This window comes from Mauremys mutica, chromosome 4, assembly GCF_020497125.1.
Source record: "Mauremys mutica isolate MM-2020 ecotype Southern chromosome 4, ASM2049712v1, whole genome shotgun sequence".
NCBI lineage: Eukaryota > Metazoa > Chordata > Testudines > Geoemydidae > Mauremys > Mauremys mutica.
Genome location: NC_059075.1, coordinates 87,339,761 through 87,362,369, shown reverse-complemented (window position 1 = coordinate 87,362,369; position 22,609 = coordinate 87,339,761). Strand labels below are relative to the sequence as shown.

General features: G+C 39.8%; 1 protein-coding gene across 8 annotated transcripts in view; it reads right to left on the bottom strand.

The window, feature by feature from the left end:
- Window positions 1–22,609, bottom strand: part of LUZP2 (leucine zipper protein 2) — a 431,446-nt gene that overhangs the window by 155,383 nt on the left and 253,454 nt on the right. For all 8 annotated transcript variants that reach the window (XM_045012211.1, XM_045012213.1, XM_045012212.1 and 5 more), the window contains one exon: window positions 14,433–14,495. In XM_045012211.1, the coding sequence (XP_044868146.1) occupies window positions 14,433–14,495 (63 nt within the window). The remainder of the gene's footprint in view (window positions 1–14,432; window positions 14,496–22,609) is intronic.

Genomic DNA, 22,609 nt, shown 5'->3' with positions numbered 1-22,609 from the left:
TTTAAGATGAGGGTAGTGAGGATAAGAGAATGCAAGAGATTAATAGTTTTAAGTGTTTCTGCATCACAAACTTCCAGCACTGTTGGCACTAACTGGTACCATTATTACTAGTCTCAACAAAGGTGAAGGACTGAATGTAGAGACTGACCTATTCTCTCCCTTGTACCTAAAGAAATCTGGAGATCCCTCCAGATCAAGCAACATAGTACAAAGAAGCTTGTTGCACTCCCACTGAGTATGTTGTACTGTACCAGTTATCTAGGTAAAGAGCAGGCTTTGCTCTCCAGGGCTGCCAGTCTAACACCTGAACTGAAATGTTCACTTGAACAAAAACACACAATAAGGATTAGACTTAGACCAAAACCTTAGCCTTCACTCCAAATCCTTTTGAATTTGGGGAGAACGAGGGTGCAGACATAAATTCCTGTATTTGAAAGTGTTCCCATGATTACAGTTTGGAGTGAGATCCAAAACTGAAGACCAAACCACCAAACTACATGCCAGAATGGGATTTATTTATTCTAATATCTCTAATAAAAGAGAGGATATCTTAAATCTAAACATATTTGGTGATAAAATAATTGAAATTATGGATGCTCAGATTTATTGTCAGCTACTGTATACTGAGTGTCCTGCATTCTGTTGTGTGTGCTACTTTTACTCCTGAAGCCACTATGAGAAAATGAGGCACAGATGATTTTCAAAGCATGGGCCTAAATCTGCTCTCACTGAAGTCAATGGTAAACCTCCTATTGATTTCATGGAAGCAGAGTCAGGCTGATGAAGAGGGTTTTAAAAACTTACTCCCAGAATCTCCTACTTCTATTGGAATCAGTGGCTAAGCTCCCATTAACTCCAATGTGATCAGTTTTGGGCTCCTAAGTCTTGTTCCTCTGAATACTCATTGACTTCAATGGGAACAGGATCAGGCCTCTAGTGAGGAGCCAATCTTTCAAACCACCTTCTAAATTGAATTAAGGAAATGCAGCACAATTTAGAAGCTGCTTGACAGGATCAGGCCTAGTAAAAGAAAACTTTTTAATCAATAAATGAAATCAATGTCTCTCTCTCTCCCCCCTCTACTCCTCCCCACTCAGTTCTTACCTTTAACAAATATGTATTCAGGTCACATGCTGGTCTACTTTTCTTTTTCAGTAAATATTGGACAGTCTTTTTGGAACACTCTTTGTTGAGTATTGCAGTCTTAGATGGCAAGGAAAGTTCTGAAATCAAATACCAATAACCCAGACTTCCTTCTGATAGGGTTCTATCTCGTGTTGATCTAAATGTTAAGCCTTGGCAACTGATAGCTCTGCTTGTGGTGATGAAAATCCACAGTTGCACTCTACTCATTCTATTATATGAGTCATGGAAATTTGATTATTAATTTTTTTTCATCTGAGGACAGAAATAATCAATAGGAACTTCTCAAAATTTTGAGTATTGATTTATGTTCTTAGTTTTTTCCCCCTTATATAATTGTAATTCCCTTTTAAGTGATTTTCCCACTGGGCAATTTCTACTTCTTCAAACTATGAAAAACTTTGCTGCTTGTCTTCTTACCGGGGACAAGCAAGATCAGCACATTTCTTTCTCCTATGTGACTGATTTTACACTGGCTCCCAACAAGTTCTGCATTGATTTTAAAATATCATTCACGCTTAGTTTTTTTTGTGGCTAGGCTCCAATCTGCCTTACACTCAAGATTTGTACTGCTTGATAATATTGTATGTCACCAAGTTCAAGTTTAAAGACCAAAGAACCTAAGCAGGGCTGGTGCAAGGATGTTTTGCGCCCTAGGTGAAACTTCCACTTTGAGCCCTCCCCCATCCCCGAGCCCCTGCCCTGAGGCACCCCCCCCCCGCAGCAGTTCCCCCCCTCCGCCCTGAGGTGCCCCTCCTGCGGCAGCTTCCCATCCCACACCCTCCGCCCTGAGGCACCCCCCCCGCCCCAGCTCACCCCTGCTACGCGCACGAGCACCCCAAGCACGTCATCGCTACTTCACTTCTCCCACCTCCCAGGCTTGTGGCGCCAATCAGCTTAGACACCACAAGGCTGGGAGGTAGGAGAAGTGAAGCAGCCACTGCGTGCTCGGGGAGGAGGCGGGGCAGGGGTGAACTGGGGAGAGGAGTTCCCCTGCATCCCACCTCCCCCTCTTACTTGCTGCAGGCGGCCCTCCCCGCGCCCCCCTGCCCCAGCTCCCTCCACCTAAATGCCGGCAGCGACTGGGGCAACCGAAGATCCGGTCGCCGCGGTCGCTGCCGAAGAAAATGCCGCCCCCCAAATCCTAGTGCCCTAGGCGACCGCCTAGGTCACCTAAATGGCTGCACTGGCCCTGAACCTAAGGTATCTAGTTTCATTTCATACGGCCCTCATTGCCTGATGGAAGAACAGCTGATGTCAATGGGAGCTGGGGAAGCACAAAGAAGGCCATGTAGCACTTTTAGAATTAAGTAGAACAGACCAGTGCCCTTGCAAAAGACTGTTGCACCTTTAGTCTAGGATTTTACTAGTCTCATTCTTCCATGAATTTCAAGTCTACTACTACTATTTACAATGCAGTCCAAAAGCTATCACTTCTTATAAATACGGCATGGCAGAATTCATACTTTTAAATAATTTTGACGATATCAATGTTTATTTTTAAAACATTTTTTTCTGATTTTTGTCTATTTAAACTTGCACAGTTGCAGGATATGGGGGAAGACAATTATTTAATGACAGTGAACATTGAGATTCAAAAAGTTAAAGCTTTATAACAATTCAAACACAAATTGTTAACATCACATCATCCTGAAGAAGGCCTCCATATAAGGTATAAATGGGACTTAGGACCTTGTGCAGCCTCTCTCTGCACAGGAGTGAATTTCACTTTTGAAGAATAAATCAGAGTTTGGGAGTTAATTTTGTCCAAAAGTTATGAAGGGTTAGGGACTACAGTGTTTCCCTGTATGGAGCACTGTCAGCATATAGACCCAGACTCTTAAAATGTCATCTGTCCTTCATCAAGAATGTGCCTTTTCCACCATAATTTAATTGAATACAATTGAATTTACCCTTCAGGCCATAACATTTCCTGTAGATCTGGTGAAATTTTAAAGTTCCATCACTGTTCCTTTTATTAGAACAGCTAAGCACAGAGAGATTGGATAGAAGGCTGTCTTAATATGATTTACTTGAGACTAAAGCTATAACCACAATTTATATGGTCTGGTCTATGTTTACAGAGTTAGGTTGCTAACTCTAAGTGTCAACACTAAAATGTAGCTCCCACTGATGTAACTTTCCCACTACTCTGACTTAACTCCACCTCCACGAGAGGCGTAGTGCTTAAGGCAATGTAATTAGGTCGATACAGTGTCAACATAGACACTGTGTTGCTTACATCGACTGTTGCTGCCTTTCAGAAACCATCCCAAAATGCCTCAATGGGCAGTTAAATCAGTGCAAGCGATCCTGTGAGACCATGCACTGCCAACCTAAGAGCAAAGTGTGGACATGTAAAACCGATTCAATTACTGCGGAGGCTGTATGTTGACGTAACTTAGGTCAACAATAGTGTAGACTTGCCCTATATGAATAGAACAACAGGCTGTTTACATAGTAATTTCTTTAAAACCATACTCCTTATAAAAGCACGTCAGGAAAACAAAAATTACTGGGAGCTACAGACAAATTTATTTTCCATTTCTAGTTTTCTTTTTATCACCTCCACTACTGTATGACTATAAGAAATTTATAGTTTTCTCCTGTTCTGCAAGAGACGAAACAAAAACATTTTTCTGATACTGATAACCCTACCAACTGTATGAATGCACTGGAAGATGTTTGGAAACAGAAACTTATATGCAGCATTATTGTAGCTGTGTTCGTCCCAGGGTATTAGAGAGACAAAGTGGGTGAGGCAATTTCTTTTATTGGATCATCTTCTGTTGATGAGCAAGACCAGCTTTCAAGACAAGCTTCAGGACCTGAAGAAGAGTTCTCTGTAAGCTTGAAACCTTGTCTCTCTCACCAACAGAAGTTGGTCCAATAAAAGATATTATCTCACCCACTTTGTCTCCCAAATATCAACTTAGAGATTCCCAGATATATCTTAAATTATAGCCCCTGAAAATTGTGTGGGAAGCTAAGTGTTCATTACAGATCCCTCTCTGCCAATTAGATGGCATGCATCAGCGTCATCCAAACTTCTATTATTTTTTTATGCCTATAGAATGTCATATTGCATCAGGCTACATTTTTGTCACACTCAGTCACGTTGTGGGCTAAGGTGATGCAAAATAAAATGATAATGTTATGTGATATAAAGGTACTAAGTATAATATTCTTATGACTCTCTGTCGAGGATACAGGGAATGAGGCTATTTGCAAAGAGCCTTCAGGACGATTCCTGGCTCACCAATTTCTTGAAAATGGTAGCTAAGTGTTCATTAGCTAAGATACTTTAGTATCTACGTAAGAATGTTTTTTACAGTCTTGTCAAGAGGAAAGGAACTGGACATTAAGAATATACTAAACAGAAAGTGACTGTTTTTACCAGCTGAGCCATTATTTAAGGTAACCCAGAACTGTAGCCAAGAATTTTAATTCTGTACAAAAATAGCTATTTGTCAACACTCATCCCTACCCTCGCCCTTTAAAAAAGAATTATTACTGCATGTTGACACAGCATCCTGCCTTTGACACCATCCATAGTTGTAGCATTTCCAAACAGTTGTTGTGGAATGATATCCCAATGGAACTGCAATAGTTGATAAGTGACTGTGCCTTTGATTTAAAGCAGGCTGTTAGCATTTTATAATAATAAAATAATAATAATATTTCATCCAAAGATCTAACAGGACTTTACAAATATTAATACCCTACACTTCATCTTTGTAGACTGAATTTTTGGGGGTCTTACTCAACACACTGGAGTTCCTGGAACTCCAGGCCTATTAATGTCTGTCATGTCTTTTACTATCTTTGGCTGCCATGGAGACTATAACCTTTTCTGTCTTATGTAACCATTAGCAGTTTATTGATGCTTTTTTTATCTTAGGTAGATTGTCATTTGGTGTATATAGGGCTCCTCCTGGGGATCTCGCTGAGCTTTTCAGATAATGCAAAAGGCACACTTACCACCCCTGAAGTAGGATAGGATGTAATAAACACAATTCTTATGCTCTGCATTCAGCACTAGATTCCATTTTATATCTTGGGACAATTTAAGGTGATTATCATCATCTCCTAGGACTTGAATGGCCTGGAAAATGGCTTTCTTTGAGATTTCCACAACAGTGATCTGAAGAGCTCTGTATGGCTCAATAGCCTGTCTCTTTCACCAACAGAACATGGTCCAATAAAAGTTAATACCCCACCCACCTTGTCTCTCTAATATCCTGGGACCAACCTGGCTACAACTACACTGCACAAATCACAACAGTTGCATTCAACTGAAAAGCTCTCACTGTCTGTCTCTGGTGCCATTTCAGTGGTGAATGGCAGTAGACTAGCCTAAGTAAAGAACCCTCAAATACAGAATTTGCTGTGAGCAGCACAGTGATGTATTTAGGAGTTCAACATTAGCGTTCTCAGATTATTCTTTAATATTTACTTAAAATTAGCTGCTCCACAAACAGTCCTGGAAATTACTCTTTCCCCAAGATTTAATCCTTCTATTTCTATATAAAACTTGGAACATTTGAGGGCTATTAATAAACACAAAGTTTTATAGTTCCATTAAGAGCATATATAAGTTATTTTGTTCTCTCTCTTGAGAAATCTGATGCCTTCTTGTTGTACAATTTTGTTTATTGGTCTTTAGTTTTAAAGGGGGGGGAAGTGAATTATTTGCATTCTGATTCTGGAACCTATTTAGGAGATGAGAGTTATGATTTCTAGCAATACCAAGTTATTCTCTCTCAAGAAGAACAGGGACACATCAGTGACACTAAATTGCCAACATATTCCACCCACTCCATTTCTGATGGGGTTTTGGGCATGACTGAAGACTTAATAGAGCCAGTATATTGTTTCTCGCTAAGTGTTCTCTGATCCTCCCCATCCAGTTGTTAACTTAAATAGTAACTTGATTAACAATATATTTTATATATTTTTCATCTCTAATTTGCAAATCTGTCATACCGCCTAGTGAAAGCTAAACAAAGGCATCTGCTAGTATGACTCAGCACTGGGCATTCATAGAGTGTTCAAGCACCCAGTAACATGATGACTCAAGAGAGCAACCCAGAATCCTTATGCAGGGTCCAAGAATACATTAAAAATTGGTACCGGTATTATTAGCATTAGATGAAGTATAGAAATACTGCCCAGTGAGGATCAGGATCCCGTTGTGCTAAGCACAGAACAGGGACATAGAAAAACATAGCCCCTGAAGAGTTTATAATATAATTAATTACAATCACTGTGTTACATACACTTTGCCTTGACAAGCAGCATTCACCTGATGTTCCCAAGGGCTTTGCAAATATTAAAATATTGAGTCTCACAATACTCATAATTATTTATTTATGTTACAGTAGCACCTAGGGTATGTTTGCAGTGCAGCTGGGAGTGAGCCTTCCAGCTTGGGTAGACAGACTCACTCTAGCTGGGCTTGAGTTAGCACATCAAAAAAGAGCAGGATGGATTTTGCAGCTTGGACTGGAGCTCAGGCTCTCAAGCCTAGGGAGCCAGGGTGAATTTGAGAGCCTGAGCCCCAGTGCAAACCGCAATGGCTATATTGCTATTTTTAGTGCACTGGTTTGAGCCCCGCTAGTGTGAGTCTGTCTACCCTGGCTGGGAGGCTCGTTCCCAGTTGCTGTGTAGACATACCCCTAAAGGCACCAACCAAGTTAGACCCCATTGTGTTAGTTGCTGTAAAATTGCATTGTAAGAGACAGTCTTTGCTCTGAAGGGCTTATAGTTTAAATAGACATGACAGAAAAAAGGTCACACAACAAGTTAGTGGCACATCCAGGTACAGATCCTAGCTCTCCCAACTCCCACTCCAGTTCCCATTCACTGCATCATGCTATCTCTTGCTCAGTATTACTGATCCAAATTTATCCCTGATGTAACTCTACTGACTTCAGTGGAGTTACACTAGGATTCCATTTAACCTATTATTCCTATTTCATAAATGGTTCAACTGAGGCACAGATGCAAACATTTTCAACAGTGAGAACTACTTTGGAGTATTCAGTGTGTGGGTGCCAACCCTGACACATAGAACAAGGTCTGATTTTCAGAGATGTTGAGCAGTGGTAGCTCCCACTGATTTTAGCTGGGATAGTGGGTGCTCAGCCTCCCTGACCATCCAACCCTTCATGACACAGGTTTGGAACCTTACAGCTGTAATTCCAAGATAGTGGATTTTTTTTTTAAAGTGTGACTAAATTATTTGCCTGAGATATCTGTGTCAGAGACAAAAATAAGATCTAAATCTTCCAGGATTAAGTCCTGTGACTTCCCTTGGCTTCAAATTAATTTCTCTAAGCCAACACCTCCTTAAATTGAGAAGCACAAACACCCTTGGTTACAAAATCCCCCAAAATGAATTACTATAGAAAGAGGGACTGAACATCAAGCCCTTCCACCTGGCAATAAAAGTCTAACGATCTACCCAGGAAAAGTATTAACACCACATCTGGTTTAAACTTTAGATATATTAATGAAATATTTCTCTTGGAATATTGAGAGAGGCCTTCCTATGACTGGTAGATGAAATCAGACAAGCATAACAAGACAAGATATATTAGAAAAGGCAGATTTAATCCCAAAGCATCTAAAAGATTAAAGGTCAAAACAGAAAAATGTAGTAGCCATTTAGATTGCAATTCTTAAGGACCCTGTGATATGGACAAGATTCTATGGTCTGTTGAACTTCATTTGTTATACCGAACTGAAGTTTCAATCTCCAAGAAATATTATTCCCGAGTTACTAACACTCCACAGCCACCAGACCCAACTTGTTCTGAGAATTTGGGAGATTGTCTCTCCAGTATCAAAACAGCTAAATCCTCTTCTGTGAAGAAAGAATCAGGAAGTGCAATAACTGAAATATACTGTACAGTAATAACCAAAAATCAATCAAGAATTCAGAGAGAGAACGGCATAAGCCAGGAGAAACAAAGGAAGACATAAGTGATTATATAAACTATCTGCACTGGTAGCCTGCTTCCTCTGTGGTTCAGAATTAAATATAAATATGTATTACTTCTTTGGGATTGTATGTACCTGTACCTACACAGAACCCAAAAGGCAGCCAAGATCTGAGCTTGAGTTAACCCATTCCTAACTCATAAATACACCTTCAACAGGCAGAACTCAGACATGCATTCTTAAACAAATGAAAATGTATTGTGGAAGAAAGCAAATGTAAGAGGTGGGCAAAATAAATAAATATGTTGTTGTTCTGGGATGAAGGGCAAGACAGAAAGTGGATTCCAGTCTGGTTAAATTCTGTTCTTAGTTATCCCATTCAATTTAGTGGGATTACATGTATCACTGAAGACTAGAATTTGGTCATAAAGATTCTTTTGGAAGACCAGTCTTTTTCATGGAACAAAGATAAATTCTCTTTTTTTATCTTTAGTTTTGCAGCAGATGAGATAACAAGCCTTTCAGTCTTTCTCTGGACAGTATTCAGGGCACAGGAAGGTTTAAGCATTAGCTGCCTATGCTGATTTTCAGGGCAGTTTTAGCAATAAGCTAATTCCTGAATGCTACACAAGGTTTCAAATGTATTGCAAAAAAACCATTTAAGTCGATTGTGTTTCTTTACTGCTTGAGGTATACTGATAGCATCATCTGGTCCTGTTATGTTAAAATAAAGTTTATTACAAAGCAATGCTCAATGTTTGTGGTATAGGCTTGAAGCTGCTTATGCTAATACTGTTAGGGCCTGATTCTCCACGGACTTGAAACCTGCGCTGTCCTTTACATTTGTGGAAAGGGACAGTAAAGTGGATGTAAAGAGCTAACAACAGTGTGAGTGGCATTTTGCCGCCCCAAGCATGGCAGGCAGGCTGCCTTCGGCGGCTTGCCTGCGGAGGGTCCGCTGGTCCTGTGGCTTCGGCGGACGCTCCGCAGGCATGCCGCCGAAGGCAGCCTGCCTGCCGCCCTCGCGGCGACTGGCAAAGCGCCCCCAGTGGCTTGCTGCCCCAAGCACACGCTTGGCATGCTGGGGCCTGGAGCCGCCCCTGGAGTGGACAATTCTGATACAGTAGAATGATTTATTAAGAGTACCACCCTTGAATACCCAATAGCCTGGGGGTCATAGCATTCACACACCTTGTCTCTCTACTATCCTAGAAGCAATGCAGCTACAACACTACTATCTGGTGTGAATGCTATCTGAATATAACTTTTCCCTCCATTTCTTTGCAGATGGAGAAACACTGATCTCATATTTAAGCTGCATGCCTAACTTCACCAGCTTCTGTTCCATGGTCCTTGAAACAGGTCCCATTTCTTGCCATATGAGCATACAAAGCCAATGAGCATGTAACTAGATTTCCATTCACATCTTCTTTTCCTAGTTAAGGAAAGAAACAATAGCCCAAATCTAATACATCTTTCTCAGTTTTGGGGATAAGCCTGTAACGTGTTCATTGTCTATCTTCTATTATCAATAGAATATCGTAATTGTTTATGAAAAAGAAATATGGGCTTGCTGAGCTGTCCTTCTGCTCTTGAGCTTGGAGAAGAAACTTTAAAACAGGAATCCGGCCAAAGTGAGACCATCCAAATTGAGACACATCTTTTCAAAACAGTAGGGATTTTTTTTTAAATTGCATTTTAGGCCATTGAATTATATTAATTTCTGATGTAATCTAATGAAAGTTTTTTAAAAATCAGATGTACCAGAAATTATTATATTGTTCAGTTAAAATGGCATGTACAGCCCTAGAGCAACCAGATGGCTACATTCTATACTTTCACATTTTAACCCTCCTTAGAAAGCATTTTTTGTGGAACAAGCATACACATGTTGCTCCAGTCCCTGAGAATTATTCAAATGCTATTCCCAACCCAGACAGATTTGTGGGAGTGCAAGTGGAAAATGAAATTGTTTCACAGGTGCCAGTGGGTAACAAATGTTCCTACTACATTAACCTAAGCTAATATAAAAGTGCACTGAAGGTTGTAGCTCTTCATTATCTAGAATCAAGGCTTCAAAAAGGATTATGAGTTGTAAACACCAGACAAGTGTTAATATGTGAAAAAAAATATTTGTGGTAAGTCACAATGGGGTTATTTCTCCTTCTTGCATTGTCAGTTTAAAAATAAAATAAGGTATATACAAGATACTAATATTAACAGTGGCCTGCTTGTCTCTTATTATGGCAAATATAAAGCTGGCATTACAAAAATACATCCCCATATCCTATGCTATTCACGTTCTTATACCGTGCCCATTATTGTGGTATCTGAGTACCTTCCACTGTGGCAATAAGCAACATGACCAGCATCTGCCACTTGTGGCTCATTCTCTCTCCCTTCTGGTCCCTAAAGGGAAATTTGAGTGTAAACCTATTTTTTAATTTATGTATGATATGTTATGTTTTTTAAGTGTATGTTTGAAACTGTGCGCATTATTTGGTCATTTTTGTGTAAGTTTTAAATGTGGGCATAATATGATATATCTGTTTTTCAAAAAAGTGAGGTAGAAGTTTGCTTTGCATTTGGAACAAAGTGGTGAGCTTTCTGTTACTGAACGGGAAAATAAAGAGAATACTACAATTTAACCTTTTATAACCCTATTTCTCCAACATAAATCATTTCCACCTCAAAATTATAGCCAGACATACCAGAATATTTTACAAGAAATTGAAAATATTTAGTTTTTAATTGAAAAAAGCCAAGCATACCAGAAAAGGTAAAATTTTCGGTTTGGTGAACATAATCGTTAACAGGTACAGAAAGCACAGGGCTAGATCTCCATGCCCAATGCTGACAATATATCCCAAAGAATATGCCATAGATGCTGTCACTAATTTACTTTTTAACTTTTCTTCCAGACAACTTCAAAGATTCTTACTTTTCAAAATTAAGATAAGGTTTGATAAAAGATTCCACGAACAATAGAAAAATTACAACTTGAAATTCATTCTTCAGCTACACTGAAGGAAAAATAACAGGTGAAAATTAAGGAGCTGATGGTTATCATACTTTTCGTTCTGTGAGCTGCTTTGAGAGACTGTCTCATATGCATGTTGTGTCCTCTCTTAGCTCCTATTTGTTCTGAAACATTGTATTCCACTGTCAGTCCAAAGACCATAGGCTATTCAAGACAGTACTCAAGCACAAGCATAAGTCCTCTGCTAAAATGGACGTAATTGTTTGCAAAACATTGGAATAGACTAGCAACAGTAAGCTGGTACATGGAAATTTGGGAACCACTGCAATAGACCAACTGGTGCCTAGAACAGGTATGGTAGACTGATGCACTTTATTCTATTTGTCTTTTTCATTTATTCATTCTCCTTTTTCTCCATCTTTTCTTGCCTTCTTCTGGGATTTACTGAAGTAACATGAGGCCCTAAATAAGGAACTAAAATAGTAAGTTAGACTAAACCTATTGAACCATATATAATGTACACTTTTCATTTGCAAAACAAGTAGGGTGAAATCCTGGCTTAATTTAAGTGAATGGGGTTTTTGCCACTGGATATAAGGGAGCCAGGATTTCATGCCTAATGTGTTTAAAATCAACCAATATTTTAGACTGTAGATTCTGTATATTTTCTGAAGGTCTCTAAGAACTTTTACTAATGGGAGTATTTAAAATGGCATTTTGTATTACAGAAATAATTAATGTGTTTTTCAATTAAAAGAACATGCATCTACTTTACAATAGAAGGAAAAGCTACTAAACATTAACAATGTTTATTAATGACTACAGATTCTGTATGAACAGTGAATCTCCTAAGGGACAAGTTTACTCAAAACACCAACACAGGTGGTCAGAAAATGGACTGACCTGGATTCAGAATGCATGTGTTGTCATGACAAGTGGGTCCATGAAGTGTTTGGAGGCGCATTGGTCATACTTCCAGCCCACTCATAAGCCCCTTCCATATGCTAATGACATGGGATATTCCCCTGCATTGCCTCTCCCCAATTCTCAGGCACCATGAAAACTCCCTGCATTTTGGCCATTCAACTGTACGGAGGGATGGGAGGCAGACTTTCACCCTAAATGAATATCTGACATATCATTTACATAATAAAATGACATGATTCATACAGTGAAATCAGAGAAACATCATAGATGGTGAGATGTTCTAAATCATCTACTAAATCATTTCCAACCAACATCTTTTCCGTGTATCTTTTAAAGGACTTTGTCCAGTCAAACTTTTAAATTATAGGAACTATGGAGCTTCCTCTTCCCTTGACACTATATATTAGATCTCACTATGAAGAAATGGGTAAGTTGTACTGATTCTAAATTTACAGATACTTAATTCCCTCCAGTTACCCCCACTGAAGCTCCTTACACAGTTTTCCCTACCTTTTTGATATTTACACCCTTCAAATACTTGTGGACAGTTACTTCCACCTTTTGACTTAGGGCCATATACCTTCACTTATGTTGACTGGTATATAATAAGTAAATTATAAGGGAAAGGAAGGACTGTCCAGTGGTTAGGGCATAAGCCTAGGACTTGGGAGACCTGGTTTCCATAGCCTGATCTACCACAGAATTCCTGTGTGACCTTAACTTCTCTGTTCCTCATGTGCAAAATGGGGATAATAAGCCTTCCCTACATCACAGGGGTGTTGGATGATAAATACATTAAAGACTGTGAGATGCTCACAGACCATGGTAATGGAGGTCATAAGTACCTTAGATAGTTCCATTGATTTCAATGGAGCAGCTTGACCAATGAAGTACTATTGTACCTCAGTAAAAGGATAAATACCTCATCTTTAAAAAGGTGCTTATTGACTCAATTTTAAATAACACCTCCAAAAAAGGAAAAAAAATAATAAATATGTTGTACTAGTTGTATATGCAGAGCTATTTAGAAACAATGGATTATGAAGTACTTTACTGTTCTTTCTGGCTAGATTTTTCAAGCAATGTTGCATATCAGACAATAGTAGATTTTCTTGCATTCTATATCACACACAGCCCTGAAAGTAAAATCTCATATCTTTGAGCAAAAGGGAAATAACATTTTTATTTTGGATGGGTGGTAAGAAGGGACTATCTGTAAGCATAATGCCCACAAATTTGGTTTTATTACCATCACAACAAAGTACAATACTTAAAAAGCACCACCACCACAAAACAAAAAAAAACCAAAATAGGATATAGCTGTATGCTGTATCTTGCTAACAAGGACATCAGTTCACACTGCTGTTTCACTTTATTTGTTTTTTCTAAATGCACTTTTTCATTTTTTGGATGCATTTTCAACATGTCACTAAAACTTCATCTCTCCAGTACATTGTTGTATGTTCCAGTTCTGAATTAAAGCTATAATTTCTTTCAATGTATGGGAGATCTCCGTTTTTTCCTCTATCCCCCTATGAAATGTCATTTGGCTACCTCGAGGGTCAACTGAAAAAAACCTGTGTGCCAAACCTGCACCGCTAAATATTTATCATGATTGTTCCATGTGCAGACAATACTGCATGCCAGTTGTTTGATTTAAGAAGAGTTGGAACGGAATTTATTAGTAAGAGACAGGAAATCCATAGTAGTGATAGAAGGCCTTGTTTTTTAATGTTCTTCTTTCATCTCATCTGTGGGTCTACCAAACTGTGTTCCTCTATATCCTCAGGTAAGGGTGCTGAATGCTGATAAATGATACAGAACATTAAAACAGCAACCTTGGTGTAAATCTTAGCTAGTTCACTATACCTGACCCACACTTCTTTTGGATACTATATGAATCAAAAAATAAAATGATCTATACCTGATAGTAACTCTGTTGCAGATACAGTATGTGAAACTATCAGGCATTGCAGCGTCCACCACTTTAAATCACAACCTATATCTCTTAATCAGGTATATGTTAAATGCTCACTACAGTAAAATAGGAGGTTTATATATTCAAAATGCTCTAATTTAATTCTGAAGCCAGCATTTATAGGATTACACATAAACCACCATTAAGTGTTTCAAGGTTATGTACTCAAAAATAAAGGTAGAATACTATGATAAAAAGAGTGTTTGCACCTGAACGATCTCATATCATGTCTCAATAGAATAAATCTGAGCAAACATGGAAAATTTCACAATTCCAGAAAGTAAAACAAAGCTGAAAACCTGTGCCTTTTTTGTAAATATACTAACAATTTGACCACTATTCCTTTCTTGGTTTAATCTCACAGAACAAACTGAAGTGCATTCAATGTTGTTCAAATATTGAGACTTCTTTAAAATCCACTCTAAAAATACTTTGCTGACAATCAAATATCCCGCTTACCTCATTCTGGAGATCTCTGATCATTTTGCTCTTCCTTTCCATTTCAGTCTTCAGAAAATTAATCTGCCAGTTTAAAAAAACGCTGAATGTTAAATTTTGAAGCATACCACAAATGCCACACAATCATTTCTTTTCCACTCTCTTGCTTTTCTTTTCCTCTTCACAACTTTTGATAGGCTATTCAAAAATTAAGCCACTAGTCATATATATCTCTACTGATAAGACACCTTACTTAACTAAAAGAGGTACCCAGCCCCAGTAGCCTACAGTTTCATATCTATTAAATAATCTGTAATAAAGTGACAATACAGGTAGCTAGGGGATTCACTAAACAAGATAGGTTAGGGCATGGCTACACTTGAGAGTTACAGTGCTGGTGGTGGCTTTACAGCGCTGTAACTTAGGGCTGGTCTACACTACGGGGGGAAATCGATCTAAGATACGCAACTTCAGCTATGTGAATAATGTAGCTGAAGTCGAAGTATCTTAGATCGAATTACCTACCGTCCTCACGGCGCAGGATCGACATCCGCGGCTCCCCATGTCGACTCCGCTACTGCTGTTCGGGTTGGTGGAGTTCCGGAGTCGACAGGAGCTCATTCGGGGATCGATATATCACGTCTAGATGAGACGCGACATATCGATCCCCGAGAAATCGATTGCTACCCGCCAATACGGCGGGTAGTGAAGACATAGCCTTACTCCCCGTCCACACTGGCAAGGCACATACAGCGCTGTATCTCCCTGGCTACAGCGCTGGTTGTACTCCACCTCGACGAGAGGAATAAAGAGAACAGCGCTGGTGCTGCAGCGCTGGGATGCCAGTGTAAACAGAGATCAATCTTACTATGCTGTAACTGACCTCTGGAACCTTCCCATAATGCTTTTCAAGTAAAGATAACACTCTTTGTTTTGTTGTGAACTCGGGGCTCCTGGAGCTGCTTATCTAAAAAACAAACACAGCTACTGTTCGCTTGAGCAGAGGCAGGCAGAGGGATCCCTTTGGAATGTTTGCTTGAGGAGAGAAGCAGCATGGCATGCGGGGGGGGGTCCGTTTCGGAGCAGCTGCTTATCTGGTCTGTGAGGAAAACAACAAAGGGGGCTATTTGCATTTAGTGAATGAGAGAGGGGTGGGGGAAGGGGTCGGAACTTGCAAGGCAGGGAGCTGACACAGTGTCAGCTCCAAAAATCCACTCTCTCTGTCTCCCCCACACTCTCTGTCACACTCCACCCCACCCCACTCTTTTGAAAAGCACGCTGCAGCCACTTGAATGCTGGGATGGCTGACCATAATGCACCACTCCCAACACCGCTGCAAATGCTGCAAATGTGGCCACACTGCAGCGCTGGTAGCTGTCAGTGTGGCCACACTGCAGCGCTTTCCCTACACAGCTGTACGAGGACAGCTTTAACTCCCAGCGCTGTACAGCTGCAAGTGTAGCCAAACCCTTAATAAAGAAACTCATTCTGCATGAAAATCCTTAGAGTCCTAGTTTTGTTTTTGGATGGATCTGATACATCCAGATTTTTTCAGAGAAATGAAGATTTTTAGAACAATAAAAGTTGCTGTTTTTATAATCAGAAAATCTCAGCAGTTTTCAATCTCCTATATGTTAACATAACAGCTGTCAGATTCTAACACCTTTACTTATACTAAATAACGTTATTACTATGTGAGTGGCTCCATCAAGCTTTTGGAGCCAATGAGAGCACTCATGGAGTAAAGGTGTCAGAACCTGTTTCCTAGCCTATACTAAATTCAAGGAATTCTTAATTGTAGAAGTTTGACTCAATTTCCGCAGTTCATGTAGTTTAAGAAGGATCACTGGTTTACACAAGTCAGGTTGTATTTTTCTTTATAGGAGTCAGACTGCATTCACTTCATTGCTAGGTACATTTTAGAGGACAGTGAGGGATAAAGGCGTATGTAGTTAAAATAAACATGACAATGTGAAAATATTCATTTCATATTAGAATGTCATGGCAATCCTACATGAATTAGCAATACAGAGATTAAAAAAATAGACCAGCTCTCTCTGCAACAAACAAACAAAAACAAACAACAAAAAGCATTCACACATAGAAAAACAGCTGAGGAAACTTTGTAGTTCACATAAGAGCACTTGTGAAAGTATTCCTATAAATTCACTTTGGGAAAACCTGCTGTTTTAAGAAGGACAACATTAGGATACAGATCCTTTCACTCCTGGAATACGGGCCTCAGTGGCTTTACCGTAAAATAAGCTCTTCTTTAGATTGTGTGACATTGAGTAGATTGTTTTAGTCTACTTCCTGGGGAGAGAGGTCAGTAATTAAAAAACACCATCATACTTGGGACCACTGATAACCATACCAGCAATGAAGCCAGTGGACAATCTATCATTCAGTGGGGGGAGAGGTCCCTTCAGGTCAGGGATGATTGGCAGGGCTATATGGAACTTTTGCTGTCCAAGTCCTGCGCATAAAGACCTAGATTGTGGAAAATGCTGATTATTCTCAACTCTCGTTGATTTTAATAGGAGTTGAAGACTTTCAGCAACCTCACAGATGATCAAGAAGCTCAAATAGAGAATTTCAGTCTGCAAGACATTTGGCCTAACACATTTGGGCTTTACTAAATCACTTAAAAATAGCCACTGTGAAGCCACAGGTCCAAAAACCATGGAGGAATCACAAAAAAGTATAGGATAAATGTGGCTCTTTAGATGCACTGCTCTATGTGTTCAAAGGACATAGTTAAGACAGGCAAAAAAATTGACCTTCATTGACATGAGTCCTATTTCTCAGTCATTACTCTCAAGAGAGATTCCTTGTCATTTTCCTCCAAAGTTGCTCATTTCTGGTGCTGAAATAACTAAAATAATAGCAGATTGGTACAAGATTGGTAATAGGATAGTACAGAAAATGCTCTCAGTGTGCTACTGCTATTATAGGACATGGACACTAGCCTGGCTATTCTGCTAGGGTGAAATTTAGTGTATTTTAAAGGAACCCCACAAAGCCATATGTACTACGTAAGCTTTCTGCACAGTAGATGTAAATCACACTGATATGGGCACCTAAGAATATGTGTACTAAATCAATTAACCTAAATAAATACCTTTTAGTTTTCCACAGGAAACCATTTCTTTTCAAGTTAAATTATATTTGAATTAAGAAAAATGCATTTATTGTTTACATTCCTTGGAATTCTAAGGCTGTGCCACTTAATCTTTAGCAGCTGAAGAGCCAATTAGTCATAAAACAGAGCTGCAGTAAGCCACATAAAAGACTTAGATTTATATTACTTGGCTACTAGAGCTAATATAGAGATAACCCCATCTGTCCATTTGAGTGTGTCTGTGTATGCCTCTATGTTTTGGTGCCCTAAGGCAATTGTCTCAGTGTCAGGATGTTGCATGATGCTTTTACTCAAATCCAAGGAAAGAGCATCATGCAAGGCTATGAAGGACAGTATGTGGTTTGAGAACCTTGAGTTGAAAAACACTGCTTGGGGGCATATAAGAATAGTGCATGAAGCATTAGTTATGTGGGTGTAGAAACTCTGCTTTCTGCCTCCTCCACCCTAATGCACCTATTATTATCATACGCATGAATGGCCATTCAAGTTCTGGTATATCTTTTTGTTTAAATTAAAGGCTGTGAAGCCACTCAGGAGTTTTCTGCATCCCATTATTCAGTCTTTTCACCCGTTTGGCATCCATGGTTTTCAAATGTTGTTTGCATTTAACTGATATCTAGCTGCAATTAAAAATAAATATTGAAAATATATTAAGCTCGAAGCCAGTGAACTTTTCAATGTTAAACAAGGACTGTGGTTCTGTGTCTCCAGGAGACAAGTGTTTCAGAGTTTATTACATTTGTTAAAAACAACAGCTTTCATCCACTGGCCTTTACTCAGCGGTTTTTGACCTTGAAATTTCCAAATTAACCTGCCTCCTGAAATACAAAATGCCCTAACAGATGACAATGATCTAATTCTAAGAATCAGACATTTATTTTATATGAATATTTATCATAGATGAAGGACAGAAGAACACCAACATGTAATTGTTATTGCACAGTCAAAGCTTGCACGCTGGATGCTTAGTCACTTCTTATGTCTCACTTAGGACAGGTTAAGCCATGAACAATTAACAATGCACTGAAGTACAGCATGTGCATGGATATTGTTCATTACTATGGCTACAACTGGCAGCTCTGTATATGTTATGATCGTGCTCTGTGGGTTGTATCATGCTAATGGTTTAGTTTGGGTAGGGATGAAAACAAAGCAGGCAGATTCTCAGTACAAGAATATATATTTGGGGGGAAAATCAATTTTTGGGGGAAATTTTATTCCCTCAGGCCCAAATCCTGGTCCCAGTGAATTCAACATAAAAACTTTTGGCTTTGACACAATCAGGATTTGGCCCATGAGTAAGATACATTCTGTTGGTATTAAACCTCTCAGCCCTCCAAAAAAAGTTAGATCTGCCCTGTCTTTTGAAGAAAATAGAGAAAACTTGCTTCACTGGAGGCTGAATCCCATAAAGTGCTAAGCACACTTAACTGCCATTAATATTATAGGAGCTGAGGCCACTTGGTGGCTCTTGGAAATTTCTGCAGGATTCAGGATTGAATCCTTAAAGAAAAGATATTTCACTCAGATAAACTTTTCTATTTTTGTCATTACAGCTTTCAGAGCTATTCGTTAAGGTTGTTTTAAAAAAAAGATGGTCATTTATTATGGCTCTGCTCTGCCTGAAATGCCTATTATTTAAATGAAGCGAACAGTCTATATATTTCTAGCAAAAGGCAGGATAGATCTGAGCTTTTCATTGTTAGATTGTTATTCATGGTTAGAGATCTCTGGAGGAAATCTTGCATTTTTTATTACTACTGTTTCTCATATTTTAGTATTACTAGTTTATTTATATTTACTACTAATAAAATTACTCTGCGGTTGTTAGCAACAGTGCCAGGTCCAAGCCTGGATAAAAGATAAGGGTTCTGCAGCTGGGTTTGTGACCCACTCAGGTAAAAGCTTACTGCATCAGAAGCAGTTAAGTTAAACAAAGCCTGAAGATGATAGGTGCAGATGGAGCTCAAAACCCAAGGACGACAGATCTCAGTGAAAGTCAAAAGGAAGATCAGATCTCAGGACATCTAATCATGATGACTAAATCCGTAACAAGAGTATCAACGTGGAATGTACCTATTCTGTATAGTATGGGAAAACTGGCACAGGTTACATGAGAAATGAAAAAATACCATCTGAACATATTTGCATCATTGAGACGTTATGGGAAGGGAGCAGCAAGATGCTGTCTGATGGTGGTACAATCTTATACTCAGGAGGAGGAACACATGAAAGAGGTGTAGTAATTATGCTGGAAACACCCCAGTGAAGATCCTGTTGACTTGGAAGCCAGTGAACAACAGAACAACAACAGGGAAGCTCCACACAAGACATGCCAAGTGTAGAATAATCTAAGTACATGCACCAACAAATACAGAGGGCAACAGTGAAAAGTATACATTCTATGAGCAGTGGCAACAAGTATTGGATGATGTGCCTAACCATGACATCAGGCTGATGATAGGTGACTTCAATGCACAAATCAGCAAGAACTCTACTGGCTGGCAAAGAGCCCTGGGCAAAAAACAAAAGACATCCAAACTAATAATGGTGAATGGACCCTGAATCTCTGTGGAACAAGCATTCTAGAAATCAACTCTTCCAAGACAAGAGGATTCACAAGCTCACATGGAGTTCACCAGACAATACATCTGTCAACCAGACAGTACATGTGTGTATATCTAAGAGATGGCATCTTCCTTGAGGGATGTGAAAGTCAGAAGAAGAGCAGATGTTGGTTACTATTTTTTAGTGGTCACATTACAACTTAAACTCAAAAAGATCATGAAGACAGATAAAAAGTGTTACAGTATGTAATGGGGAATCCACCCCACACAACCCCTGCTGGGATTAAGGTGGTTAGCTGGGCCAATTAACTCTTCCCCTGGAGGAGGAGCCAGGGAGCAGGGATTAAATTAGATGTGGCTCGCTGGATAGGAACAGGAAGGGCCTGGATAAAGCCCAGGAGCTGAGAGCAGGTGGGAGCTGCACGGGAAGTAGTCTGCAGTTAGTCCTTGGGAGAAGGGAGGTGTGTTTGGAGCTATAGAGATAGGTATCATACAATTAGTCTTTGGGAGGAGGAAGTTTGGGCTGGAAACCCTGGGGCAGGAGAGAAGCCAGAAAGATAGGAAAGGCTCAGGGAAAGGCAGCAAGGTTCAGGAGAGAATAGAACTTCGCTGCTAAATAGAGGGTCCCTGAGTTGCAACACCGAGTAGAGGGTGTGCCTGGGTTCCCCTACCAGCCACTGGCACCATAGATGCAGTGAATGAGAAGACTGCCTAAGACTGCTGGTGAGAAGAGACTTTGATACCCCAGAATGGGGAAAACACAGTGAGTGACCTGGCCGGAAGACTGAGTCACAAAGAAAAAGCAGAAGCTCTTGGAGTGAGAGAGGGGCTGTGGAGTGAGAGAGAGAGAGAGAGAGAGAGAGATGGAGTGCAACTGCAGGAAAGGGCATCAGCCTGTCAGAGCTAATCCCCAGAACTGCCATGAGGCAGCACTGAGTAGAGCATCCCGTAACACAGGAATAGAGAAGTTCAAGGAAAAAGAAATGCGTATCAGATTCCAGATGGAATTTGGCAACCATTCCAGTGTTTTACAATACCACAAGGACTTAAGTATCAAGGAGAATGGATCAAATTGGAAGAAGACAGTAGTTGAGACAGCAGATGAAGTAGCGGACCTACAAAGAGGATGGAAGAAAGAGGCATGCATTTAAATAGTTGAATAGGACTATTTATGTACCTAAAGTTGTGTGTGTGAATATCATTGAGAGTAGGTCTTTGTTAGTCTATCCTTACTCACTACTTTAAAAAACCAGCTAGATGCATCTTAATGTCAGTATTAAAACTAATAACTGAAAGATTTCAGTCATTTTTTAAATTTCTAGTATATGTAGTCCCTATATTTTTCAGTTCACGAACAATTTAGTTCACAAAGTAATATACTTTATATTGTATAATATTAATGGAAAGTGAAATGTTTTATTGCACACACACACACACACAGAGAACTATTTCAAATATTGTGGGTCTGAAAAATGGGATACAAATCCAAGCTCTGTTTTCTTTCCAAAAACAATTTATAAATTACTCTAATCTAAAAACTGAACTAAAGAGATAATCAATTGAAAGCTGTTTCAGATGCTTTAAACAAAGTTCTAGGATGGGGGAAATATAATGGATTTTTTTTAAAAAAGCCATATTTCTTCCTTTTTCCTCCTCTCTCATTTTTTCCCTCATTTTTCCCATTTCAGTTTAGATTTATTTGTTTTTAAATGTCATACACTGCATGCTTCATAAAAGGTAGTTCCCTGACAAACTACATCATAGCAGTTTTAGATTAAATCTCTGGAAATACTTTCTAACAGTAGGGGAATGGACAAATGCCTAGGGAAGTCATGGAAGCTCCTTCACTAGAGGTTTTCAAAAAGAGGCTGGATAGACATCTGTCTTGAATGGTTTAGATGCAAAAGATGCTGCATCTTGTCAGGGGGTTAAGACTAGATGACCCTTGCAATCTCTTCTAACCCTATGGTTCTATAATTCTAAGGTAGCATATACAAATACATTTTATCACACACACACACACACACACACACACACACACACACACACACACGGCTATGTTTTAGTCACAGGTATTTTTAGTAAAAGTCATGGACAGGTCACAAGCAGTAAACAAAAATTCAGGGCCTGTGACTTGTCCATGACTTTTGCTATATACCCGAACTAAAAATTGAGTGGGGAGCTACGGGTGCTCTGAGTGGGGTAGCAGGGGGCACTGCAGGTGCTGGGGGAGGTGGCCCAGGACCCCCACTGGTGTTTGGGGAGGGGGGAGGATTGGCAGGGCTCGCAGGGGCTCCCTACCCAGCTCCATGTCCCTGCAGCTCCTAGGTGGTGGAGGGGCCAGGGGCTCGTGCGCACGCTGCTCCTGTCCCACCACAAGCATCGGCTGGGCAGCTCTCATTGGCCAGGAACAGCAGCCAATGGGAGCTGTGGGGGTGGGGCCTGGGGGAATGGGCAGAGTGTAGCAGGGAGCCCCTTGCCCCCCCCCC